The 13363-nt window shown below is 33.6% G+C and overlaps 1 protein-coding gene across 1 annotated transcript; it reads right to left on the bottom strand.

Annotated features, from left to right (window-relative positions):
- Nucleotides 1-1488: 1488 nt before the first annotated feature.
- On the bottom strand, nucleotides 1489-7824 carry LOC132749871 (lactose-binding lectin l-2-like). The gene is made up of 4 exons (XM_060739782.1): nucleotides 7473-7824; nucleotides 5972-6015; nucleotides 2742-2829; nucleotides 1489-1933 (listed from the first exon to the last, which is right to left on the bottom strand). Exons 1-4 carry the CDS (start codon nucleotides 7786-7788, stop codon nucleotides 1707-1709), a joined length of 675 nt encoding a protein of 224 aa, XP_060595765.1. The 5' UTR covers nucleotides 7789-7824; the 3' UTR covers nucleotides 1489-1706.
- Nucleotides 7825-13363: the final 5539 nt, after the last annotated feature.

Consider the following 13363-nt stretch of genomic DNA (forward strand, 5'->3'; position numbering starts at 1 on the left):
ATCTAATACGTATTAGTTGTTTTGAATTGGAGGATTGTAAATATTTTATTTGCTCGTATCAACACGTCTAGGTTTTCATAATACATTTAATCATATAATCAGAAACCATAGTCTTTTTTAACACTGTTATTTTCCTACTGAAAAGGCATCATCCATCAAAAACATATCTCAATGTCTGTTTGAAAAGTCTAATTAGTTGGACAATCGATTATACCGCCCCGGTTATTCTAGCATGCAAGTAAAATACGGATTTGGACTAATGTTTTGGTGACAAATATAAATTTAGCAATGGTTTTAATGGGAATCAAGTGCATGTTTTTTTATCGGACATGTAGAAACGTGTTACAATAAAATGTGCACCCAAAAATAAACCAGAAGTAATGTTCAAAGAAAAACTTTCATTTCACGCTTTTGCATTTATTAAAGACAGATTTTCCTGTAAACTATATAGACGTGTCTGAAACCCGTCTAGATCGACTAGAATTTTAAACCCTATCTTGCATGTATTTAGCCTGAATTCTGTTGTAAAATATGTAGACACTTGTATATTAAAGGGACTCAACTGAGGTTTTTTACATGATGGGACTGGCACTTTTTTATTTCATTTGATGTACGTATAGACCCACAACTTGGGTTCATTCTCCGTTTTTCCAGGACTATTTTCTTGTTAAGGGATGACCCATTGTCAAAAAATATACAGTGTACGTAATAACTGAATTTTATAGTCAATTTAGTTAAAGTTAGTATTTGAAAGAAAGTAAAACAATACTTATACCAATTCCTCTCCAGATATCGTTTATTTAGTTATTGAGGAGACAAAAATAGGGCTAATTAAAAGAGTGTCTTAATCCGGACTTTGTATTTGATCTGAGTATATTTTACATAACCCGGACTTCACAAGACACTGAATCAATCTTATTAAGATCTTATGGAGACCAAGTATAACCAATTACATTGTAATCAAGGTACATATACTCTTACAATAACCATTTTATTATATGTCTTCTCGAATATTTGCATTCGAAATGTAATGGTTTTACATGTATCACAATATAAAATACAGATTTTATTACTAGTATTTTTTTCTTCCTGTCCGATCTTGTCACTATAATTAATACGTACAGTGAATGGAGCAAACTTACAGGTACTATAGAATATAATAAAAAACAACAACAACACAAATTAATTATGGCTGCATCAATCTGCAAGAACACTTTTTTGTTACCGTACATTTGTAACAAGAAATATCTTTAAAATAAAAACTGGTAAAACTGCTTTTATATGGTCTATTTCGGTATGCACATAGTGCATCTTGGATCGTGGACATTATTCAATATGGTAGTCTCCTCATTTTAGAATGTCATTCATTTATAACTCGGTAAATTCATATGTTGAATAAGATATTCACCACGAGTTAATAACTGATTTTTTTAAAACACTGGGAGGAAGTTCCCAGATTTCAAATATCCGAGACATTTAACTAGAAATTTTGTTTCTGATACTCCTTTAGAGTATTCTATAATTTGGACATGTATATATATATATGTGTGTATGTTTCAGAAAGACCTTTTAGATAATTACACTAATTATAGAATGGACAATGAGATTCATGGATTTTAAAATCCTTCGGATATATTTAGTTCTTCCTTATAAAATTGTACCGACAGTCAAACCGATATCAGACGGACTTCGCCAAAAAATTTAAACTATTCAAATTCACACAAGCTCCAGAAAACATCATGGCAACCATAATCGTGCCAAGACCATTCATTGTCCCAACTCAGCATTAATACGCACATCTCGTTTGGGTCGTCCAATGGTTGACTTGGTCCCCATTTCACGAAATAGTCAGAGATGGGTGTACCGTATTCCCAGTAAAATGTTCCTCCACTTGTGTTGCGCGATGCTCCTATCCAGGTGGCACTATTATAGTCTGAAACGATAAAAATTTACATTTTTAAAATATATATTAAAAAATTATTAGGTGTTTTAAGAAAAGGCATAGTATGCCTTAAAACGAACAAATTCTTACCTCCTTAGAAAGGGCAAACATGAATATTTTAATAATGGTTTTGGAGCATGTAAGATGTTTGTTACCTAAAAGAAATAGCGCTAAATGTTAAAACATTTGTAATAAAAGAAGTAAAATGTAAACAAATTATTTTGACATCCATACAAAATGCTAAATCCCTATAACTATTCTAATTGGCAAAATACAACAGAAGAAAATGTTCGTTCAGGTAATTGACCAACGAGTAACAGGTTAAAAACTATAAAAAGTACAAAGCCTTTGAGAAATAAAAATGATATAATTTCTGGGGCATAATGGGCTTTTAGGTTACAGCCAAAACATCACAGAATACCGATGTTTAATGCAGAACTGGAGAACGTTGTTCGGAAAGATTACTTGAATTTAATGCGTTAATTAGTTATTATTTCTTCCATATAACTGATCTTTTACGCATGGTTGTATGATTTGAAAGCCACTCCATGCTTACTCCCAGGCAAGCTCTTTTGGTGGATCCGTTCACACGCTCTAGGGTAGCTGAATGGTTTCATTACTGAAGAGATTCAATGTCTATAGTGAAATACGAACCCATATTGGAAATGAGTAAATTACTCACGGCCTGTGACCCTGACCATTGGTTCACGTGTGTTAAAATGTGGAGCCAAGATATTAAAACTTTAACTGGTCAATTACATGAATAATAAAAACATGCATGATATTAAAAAGAACTTACCACTGTCGAACACTTGATCCTCTATATATATTTCTTCCTCTTCTGATGTTATGTCTGCTAAATGTCCACCTAAAGTCTGACAGTGTAACTAAAAAATAATACCATACAAGTCATAACCAGCAATAAATTTTGATTAATTATTGTCGTCAATGCTTAATAATTATAAACATATCTATCAAATCAATTTATAAAAATATAAACAATCAGCCGATTTTGAGATAACAGAAATGACATAATGACTAGGAACAATTGATTATGACTGTTGTCAACAGTAGAACAGATAAAAACAACACTTGTATGCTCGTTTCATTTAATCATTTCAGACCGGAAAAAACGACAGTTTGTAAAGTTCACACTTTAATGGACTATCTATATAATTATGAACAATTGTGTTATGTACACGGTGTGTGTGTGTGTGTGGTGTGTGTGTGTGTGTGTGTGTGTGTGCGTGCGTGCGTGCGTGCGTGCGTGCGTGCGTGCGTGCGTGCGTGCGTGCGTGCGTGCGTGCGTGTGTGTGTGCGCGCGCGCGTGCGTGCGTGCGTGCGTGCGTGCGTGCGTGCGTGCGTGCGTGCGTGCGTGCGTGCGTGCGTGCGTGCGTGCGTGCGTGCGTGCGTGCGTGCGTGCGTGTGTGTGTGTGTGTGTGTGTGTGATTCGATGAAGTAATGTAATTATAAGACCTTTATTCCCAGAAAAATTGGAACATAGAATGTCTGTGTTATCTAACACACATGAATAATGTACATAAACAGAATGAAATGTTCCGGAACAAAATATTGTTTTGCTATTTTAAGTATAGTTTTATCCGTTTAACAATGACGTTGAGCATATCAGCATTTTGGAAGTATTCTTTTTTTTTTAAAAATTCAAAAAATAATTTTTGCATCAGATATATAGCTTTATACACCTTTAACTTAGAATGGAGAAGACGCAATTTAAAAAGGGACAACTCAATTATGGTAAAGGATTGAATATCGGTACAATGTATATGTTAAATAAATATGCTGACCTAACACATACATATGTTTTTGTTGTGGTTGTTTGTAAGGGGTTTTTCTTTTTCTTTTTTTCTGTTTGGTTATCTTTGCTATTTTTTCTTCTTTTTGTTTTGTCTTGCTTTCAGTCGTGTAACACCGCACTTTAGGGTCCAACGCACTTTTGGGTCAAAATCGAGAAATTGACCCCAAAGTGCGTTAATATGTTACATATCAACGCACTTTGGGTTCCAGGGGTCTAAAGGTGTCAATTGAGTTCTGCTTAAATACTGAGTACTGACCGATCTGCGACATTGAAATATTTGGGATGGAGATCAAGATGGCGGTCGATACTTTGTTTGATGCTTAAGTGATAAAAGTTTCATTAATTTTACCACTTGAAATGTCTAAATATTATGTTCATATAACAAAGTACTCTAGAACATAAACTGTGGATGTATTCCTTATATTAAAAGTTGCCGCGAAAAATATCCCGTTCTGTCAGTTATTTATTTGATAACTTTTGGTGCCCATTTTAAACATGATGGGGTTGAAATAAAATGCAGTTTGTTTTTCTAAAGAACTATAATTATACTCTATAACAATGTTCTGGTGAAATATCAATATTTTTGATATGACTATAAATAGTGATTTTTACACATACATGTACATTGTTAAGCTTATAAACAAACTTAAGGTGTTTTTTTCTTTTGTAAGCTCCGTAACAACCGTTCGCCAGAGGCTTTTTTAAATGGGATATCTAACATACTTCTTTAGAAAGAGCAAACATGAATTTTATAATGTTAAAATAGTGGTATCAGAGAAATGTAAGATGCATGTTACCTGAATAAAGTAGCGAAATAAGTGTGAAATTATTTGGTCATAAAAGTAGTCAAAACAATGTAGTATTATATAGAGGATATTCAATGAGTGTAAGTTCAATACTGAATTTATTGAACGAGTTGAATAAAATTATATTATGCGAGCCTCTGGCGAGCATAATATTATTTTATTCAACGAGTGCAATAAATTCAGCAATCAACTTACACGAATTTAATATTCTATTTATCACATACCCAAAATAAAGACCGTTTAAAGTGAAATAAGAGTCATTTTTCATTGACGCGCCTATAGTATAACGCTAACATTTAGCGCGTCTTTACACTCTAATGACGTCACGTCAAAATGTATGCACGGCCGTGCAATACCATATTTACAGAGTCGCAAAATCGGCACGGGTGTGTGACAAACTTCCATATTAAATACTAATTCACTATAACTGTATTCATCCTTGCCAAAAAGCAACAGATGAAAAAGATGGTTCAGATAATTGGACAATGTGTATTTTTTTGGATATTATAGAAGATCATCAAAATAAAAAAGCTTTTAAGAAAAACAAATAAAAGCATAATGAGCCATTATTTTTAACACTCCGGGGGATCGATACCACACAAACCCTTCTATATTCCCAGTGAGAATTTTACATTATAATAAATGGCTCTTTCAACATATTATCAGGCACATTTTTTACTGATTTTCCAGAATTTATACCTTTGTCTATGCTAACTCTATCATATTTTTATTAAATATGTAAATATAAAAACGGGAAAATGATGCAATTAGCTAAAAACAATGGAGTTAATGAAAGGTGTAGATTCTTTTAAAACAAATGGAAAAATTGAAAAAATATATTTTGAGCTTAATAATTGATAAAAATACTTTATATGATGAAAGTTCTTCACTTACTGATCAAGACCATTTAAATCCCTAAAGTAAATTGATTCTACTTTAATTCAGGACACATGTTTTGCGTCTATTTAATACCTTGGAAGTTTGTTTACCATTGGATTTGACTACAATATATTATTTAAAACGGTCGTTTGTGTGATGTTAAAAAATGCATATGTACCTGTTTAACGCACTTTAGGGTCGAAATTGGACCCCAAAGTGCGTAACGCACTCTGGGGTCGGACCCCAAAGTGCTTTTGACCCCAAAGTGCGGTGTTGCACAGCCGCCCAGATACTTAATGTTTTGTGGCCCAATTTTCAAGAATGACCTGAAGCGACTCTCCGAGCATTAGGCCTATTTCTGGATTACTTAAAAAATATAGACAATGGCAGCTAGCTACTTTTTTGTTAAACGGGTAGAAACTGAAAAATCCATATTCTGTAGTCAGTCAGACGTGGTTGAAATCGTTCAACAAGCGAGCATAATTTAGTAATCGTTTAAGAATATAAAGTTAGAGAAGTTATGCTTACACTTGCATTGCCCCATGTTTTCTCTTCAGTAACTAGCATGTACCCTGAAATGAAATATACACGTACATATGTAGCATTCCTGTGTGGGTGTGTCGGACCGTATATGTCACGGACCAAATATGGCACACGTATGAAATATCTTCAACGCGTTCAATCGTCATTTTGAAAATGGCCATGATTGTTTGAGGCATAACATAACTTTTAAGGAGCAAGTTATAAATGTGGAGTGAACAGAACGCCATTCATACTATCTCCGCTGTAAAATTTCACATCTGGTTTGCAGCGTAAAGAAAATGATTTAAGAAAATGTTCAAAAATCGTGTTTTCGTGATTAAAAAGTTTTGATGTTGCTCATATCTAAGTCAAGGCGTAAAATAACAAGTTTTATTTAGATTTAGTGGTATAATGCCATTTGTAAAGTACATGTTGAAATCGCGCTTTGTGCGCGTAAGATAAACTTACAAGTTTCATGACCATGCCCTAGTTCAAATACTGTTGATGCTACACACGACACAAGTTGACTGTTTCCTATTTGACTATGCCAAGGGCAATAACTCTGGAATGACTGCCCGAATCAACGTTCGACCTCTAACTAAATATTTATGGAGCAACACTTAAGATTCCGGGACGGACAGAATATTTTATCTTCAAGTCAATAAATATTAATGCCCAAAATATTTCGAACATATTTCCGACAAAGCCAGTCACTGAGTATTGACACCGTGTCATCTTACTGGTAAAATGATAAACAAGGCGGCATGGTTTTAAACAAATATATTACTAATTTACGATGACGATGATGATGATGTTGTTGTTGTTGATGATGATGATGATGATGATGATAATGTATGATGATGATGATGATGATGATGATAATGTATTATTAACGTTGTTGAAGCTATGTTAAAACGGCGATGATAATGTTTGTTTACTGTGTAAAATGTGTGACATATACGGTCAGGTATTTAATACCAAAGTGCAGACACGTATATGGCACATAAAAACATCTGTTATTAATTCGGCCGAATATGTCCCACACGTGTGACATGTACGTTCCGTGACATATACGGTCCGACATGGGTATACTAAAACCACCTAAATTATATTGACATGTAAAGAGCGAATATGAATTGTTATTTCTATTTCAATTTTAAAAGTGTATTCTAGGGACACATAGACATTTATTAGAATAAAACTATATAAAATAAGATATAATTAGAATGATATTTTCAAAACACGTACTTATGTTTAGCAGTCTGGTATGACAGATATAAAATTTAAATCTGCCTGTCATAAATAGCTGCAAAATGACATAATAGATAAATAAATAAATAAATAAGTAGGAGATAACTGGGACCAATTGTCAACGAACAATTTCTAATTCCACTAACCGTTTTTTATCACGATACGATGTCACCATTAACTCATACAACTGAACGTTCTAGAAATATCAAACTTATTCTTCCTTACACTAAGTAACTTAAATCTAATAATTACTTACTTTGCTTAAAGTGGTACTTCATTCCATCCAGAGATGGGGCTGATGAATTGGTAAGAAATGTGTCATTGCACCCCACACAGTGCATATTAGCTTCGTCGTGGAACACGCCAAAACACGACGAGCTAATAGCACACGTTGTCAGGCACTGTATTTTATTCAACTTATTTTCTTCAAAATCCTTATTCATTGTGGGACAAGTAAATCCTTCCAAATTGGCATTTTTTGTAAACTTTGTAAACTTTATGTTTTGACAGGCTATAAATATAACAAAGCCTTCTAAAACAAATAAACAGATAGTAAAGCAATATTTCTTCATGTTGCCTTTTGCACAAACTATCAAGTAATTACCACCAGCAATGTGTGCAGTCCTTTAGTCGATAAAATTTGACAAGAGGGTGATGATGGCGCTGAATCTTTCACCTGAGATACATTGCTAGAAAGGATAAAGCCAGTAATGAAGACATATTGGGTTTGTCTTTTTTTCTCAAGACTACATAATTGTAAAATAAGTGATCCCCAGGGAGTAGTTATTTTTAACCAAAGGGGCATGACATATACTACAACATTTGTAACTGTCCACTTGGCATTGCTACAAGCTAGATTTCTAAGGTCTTGGAAGTTTTGTTTCTTTTTCACAAAAGAAGACTTAAAGGTACTTTTCTAAACAAGTCAAAATAAATTAAGTAGCAACGGGGCAGGGCCAATTTTGACCCAAGGGGCATGATTTATATAGAGCCTTTGTAGAACACCACAAAGTGATTATACAAGCAAAATATCTAAGATCTTGACATTGTACTTTCAAAAAGAAGACTTACAAGTATTTACCTTTACAAGTCTATTTAAACTAAGTGACCTCCAGAGCGGGACCAATTTAACCCAAAGGGCATTATTTATATAAATTTTGTACAGGAACACAAGGTGATGATTCATGTAAAATGTCTAAGCTCTTGAAATTTTCATTTCAGAGAGAAAATATTTGAGACAATTTATTTTATTATGCAAGTCTTTACAAATTGTGACCCTAAGGCGGGGCCAATTTTTACACCAGGGGCAAGATCTTTATTGTACAGGACCATCAGGTGATGTTACGTGTCAACTATTCTTGGCATTGTAGTTTCTGAGAAAATATTTTTTTTAAAGATCTAATTTTTAAAATCTTTTTTAGCTCCTGTAACCTAATTATACATCAGACTAGAACCACTTATTACACATAACTTTTGTAGAGGACCAGATAATGATTATTCCTGTAAAGATTGACTAAATTCCATCAGGTGGTTGTGGACAACGACGGACAACGAACGACGAACACACTAACAACCAAAAAGCTCAAATCTGAGGACTTTGTGCTCAGGTGAGCTAATGAAACGCGCCATTAATGCAAATTTTCAATTAAGTGCTTGACTAAATGAAGAGATATTTGCAATCATTCTTCTAATCATGAAATGTTTGATTTATTATTAGTTTCATAATTTCATATGAATATTTTAGAAACTCTCTTCAGACCAAATCAAATATGATTTGAGCAGCTCAATCTGGGCAATCTGTAAACAATTTATAACATATTGGTTTCTTTTTTTTACCGACCTATAACAATTTGTCTTGCTATTTTCACGACGCAAAATGCCACTCTATACGAATCTCATATATTTGTGAAATACGATCAAAACATAACAATGGTGTGACAAATATTTAATGAGCATAATAGAAATGAGCGTTGAATTGCAGATAGTACATCATCATTTACAGCATAACTTGTAAAACATCAATGCAATGGTGTGGGGGAAAATACTAGTAATCAAACCCCCTGCAAGGTATATTGTTCAGACTTTGTAATGGATGCGCATTAAATTTTAGTTCAACCGGCCATTACACGATACATTTGAATTGCAAAACCACTAGGAAACCAATTTAACATTTGATGCGGAAAATCATGAAAATAGTTGTATAATACATGTAATGTGAAGCATGTCAAGAGAAAAAAATGAGTATGGAACAGAGCTTTGGAAAGTTAAATCTGTGTTTTAAAGCATTACACATCATATTTCATTTTGAATAAAAAAAAATCTGAAAACAAATGAGCCGCACCATGACAAAACAAAACACATTGTAACAAACATTGACGAAATGATAAAACAAATTCCTTTCATTACAAAATAATATTTGAACCGCACCATGACAAAACAAACATAGTGCTATCAGTTTCTCTACGTGTAAAAGGATTTTGTACGCGAACAGAATTAAGCCTTGCGCAGACTGGTCTGGACCCATGCTGGTCGCAGACGCACTATGATTGTTTTGTCATGGCGTGGCTCAAATGTTATTTTGTAATGAAACCTTGGACTTTGTGTTATCATTCCGGCAATATTTTATTTGTGACAATTATCTTTTTGTCTAGTACATTTGTATTTTAACGTTTCACTTAAAAAGCACACTAACGCTAACGTTACAAATCATACTGATTCACTACATAGTAGTATATCTGATGATGAAAGAGGTAACAAACTAACAATAGGTTACTTGAAGTAGCAATCAGAAACTGGTTAAAGTACTGGTATGTCTAGAAAAAAGGCATATTGAAAAGCAAATGACAAGCAACAAAAAACAAACAAAAATCACATAGCAGATGTCAGCAGCGGCACAACGTTGGACATGGCCATGAGAAACAATACAAGACCGCATGCCAATATATGGGACAAAATGTCATTGGAAATCGATGCAAAATCATAGACTTCACCGACTGACATGCCTACCAGTGGTAAATTTACAAATTCAGATAAATTGACCATTCTTCTTACTGTGAACGACGGTTTCTGTCTGGTGGTGGCAATTAGCAAACTAAATATAAATGTGTACGTTACAATTATAGCTGAGGATGACATCGTGTTTTGATAAACTTTAGAAACAATACACGATGATACCAGCTATATTTAGGAGCTGGATTTTAAACATGTCTTCAGCCTGTATGATAACATGCTAAGTTAAAAGACGAGGTTGTAAACCAGACCAAACATACATTATCAAATGTCTTGAACAATCAAAACATGTTTTATATGTAGACATATATGCATATAGTTTCTTAAAAATCCGTTTAAAATTTAATAGGTTTGATATGCGGGCACATTCGGAAAAAAAATCAGCTATCCTCTGCAGTGGACTTATGACAATAAGAAGTAAACAGTGAATGTAATGAAACAGTGGTATTCAAAATTAAACCTGTCCGCTTTTAATCATGTCCTAAATAAATCAAACCTTAGAACGAATCGTTTAAGTGGAAAAAAATGCCCGGGGACCTGAATTTTCTGGCATGTCATAGAAGCAAAGATCTTAAGTAGTTTTATACCATGCAACATACTGTTTTGGACATGAACGTAAATATAAATTCTTCAAGGAATGGAAACTGTGGGCGTTGGCGTAAAGATTACCTGTATAGGTAAAGCGAGACACGTGTGTTATATAAAACGCTTTAAATATTCCTATGTTTGTTATACGGCTTTGTATTTATGTAACAAAACAGCACTGTCAACTAAATAGCTATAAAAAGATTCAATATTAAATAGATGAAAAATCTTGAATTAAACCTAGTAAACTAAAACTATTTAACGACCTATTTAACAGCGTTACTTGAAGTGTGGATACCTTAGCAATAAAATGTCAAAGGGTTGAAAATGATAATTTAAAGAACAATTCAAACACCATCCGATACACATAATACCAAAAGAAAACACCATGCAATCGGTATTTGCATGTCTTCACTTGCATTAATGGGGTAATTGATGATAACCGTTTCAAAAACTTTTCATTCATGTTGTTCACATATTCTCAAAGTCATGCATGGAGTGAGATTTGCAAAAGTGTTTCTATTATTTTAAGCATTTAAATCATATGTAAAAAAAACAGAATCTAAACTATAAATAAAAGAATGGTATTTTACTATAATCATATTTATCAAGATTATTACCACACGCAAATGGACACTGATTTCTATACAGTCATTAGTCCCCGCTCTCTCTTCGAAACAACGATTTCATGGTAGTACAACTTAGCGAATTTAAAATGATTAAAATAAATACAAAATTGTAAACACATCTCGTCCTAATTGTCAGCATAACTGTTAGAAAGTATGTATATTTTTTAAAAGGCATTGTTTTTAGAAAATGTGTAAATTTAATCTTGTCGCTAAAAAGCTTTTTCGATGCACATACAGCATTGATAACTTTTCTATCTTGAGAAAATATTAGAACTAAAAGGACGCAAAGAATAGAGGAATTGATGAAAGATTGACCTTGATTTTCTGACTTTCAGGGTATTTCTGCCATCGACGGCAGCATTTAAAATAAGTATCTGCCTACAATGGCAGCATTTTTCTTCGACCGGACCAGATTGAACGTCTGTTAAACTTTCAAGAAAAGACTCACGGGGTAGATATTTGGCTTGCGTGACCCCAATGGATGAACGTCTATATAAATAACACGAAATCCTGCCATTTAGTTAAAAAAACCTTAGATATTTTGAACAAAAAACAGACATTTTCACGGATTTTTCCGAAGCTGTCACTTTTAACCTGCTCAAAATAGTCTAAAAACAGGAAAAACGAGTCCAAAAATTACCTAATTGTATCTCCAGTCAATGGACATTAGCTTCTTAGCAATGAAATGGGCAGTATTTGTGTAATATAATAATACCAACCAAATTTATAACCTACCTTACCGAGCGGTAAATTTCAGCTATCTGCCATCACTGGCACCAGTAATACGGTGTGTATTGATTTAATAAATAAAAAATGCAATAAAGTTCATATTAAATTATAAAACTGTTGTTAGCCTTTCCTCTTTATAATTTGTTTCATTTTCATTTGGCACAACACTTGTATTCTTAATGTTCCTGTATTTTGTTTAATAAGTAATAAAATTCACATTCGTTCTTACTAATATTAAAGCAATATGCCTCCAGATTCATAGGCCTGAAATGGAATATTACTTTTAAGATTACACATTTTAACAAATATCATTTCTGAAATGAAAGACTTTTGTGTTTGTGTGTGGGGGGGGGGGTACAGTTTCATTATATAAATGTATTGTTGTTTTTGTGTTGTTTTTTGTGTGTGTTTTTTATTTTTCGAAATAAGTTTGTTTGGAAAATGCTTAGTCATTGTAGGGATTGCCTCATCCATCTGTTTGTTCCCCTGCAAGTTCATCTCCAATCATGTTATGATCATTGGTCTTGCAAGAAGTTTCTTGAAACGTGGCATATATATTCACCATTCTACAACTACATTGTATGTGTTGCTTACAAGTTTGTTTTTTGTACATGATCGTTGGGGCTTATTTCATCACATACAAAGGTCAAAGACTAGACCGACGCCTGTATCTCAATTTGAGCCGTGTCACGACAAAACCAACATAATGGGTTTGCGACCAGCATGGATTCAGACCAGCGTGCGCATCCACGAAGTCTGATCAGGATCCATGCTGTTCGCTTACAAACCATATTACAAGTAGAGAAACTGATAGCGAACAGCATGGAACCTGATCAGACTGAACTACAGTTTTTCAAAATTATAAATATTATTTAATATAACGGTAATAATTTATTATGTGTAGACAATGCGAACTAATTAACCTTTTGAGCACACGGACAAAATGTCCTCTGCTAAAAATCGTCTGCTTGTTGTTTTAATTTTATCCAATTTTCTTGAAATAAAAAAGTACGCTATGGCGGACAAACAACTTGGTGGCTAACAAGACATTAATTAATTAAGGTATACAACATCATGTCTGCTATCTGTTATTTACAACTGCGAGCGTGATCTGACACAACAAGGGACTCCACTGAGGTTTATTGACATGACGAGACTGGAAATATTTTCCAAGATTTGTGCACCGATTGATGAA

This window comes from Ruditapes philippinarum, unplaced genomic scaffold (genome assembly GCF_026571515.1).
Source record: "Ruditapes philippinarum isolate M1 unplaced genomic scaffold, ASM2657151v2 ctg447_1_1_1_1, whole genome shotgun sequence".
Lineage (NCBI taxonomy): Eukaryota > Metazoa > Mollusca > Bivalvia > Venerida > Veneridae > Ruditapes > Ruditapes philippinarum.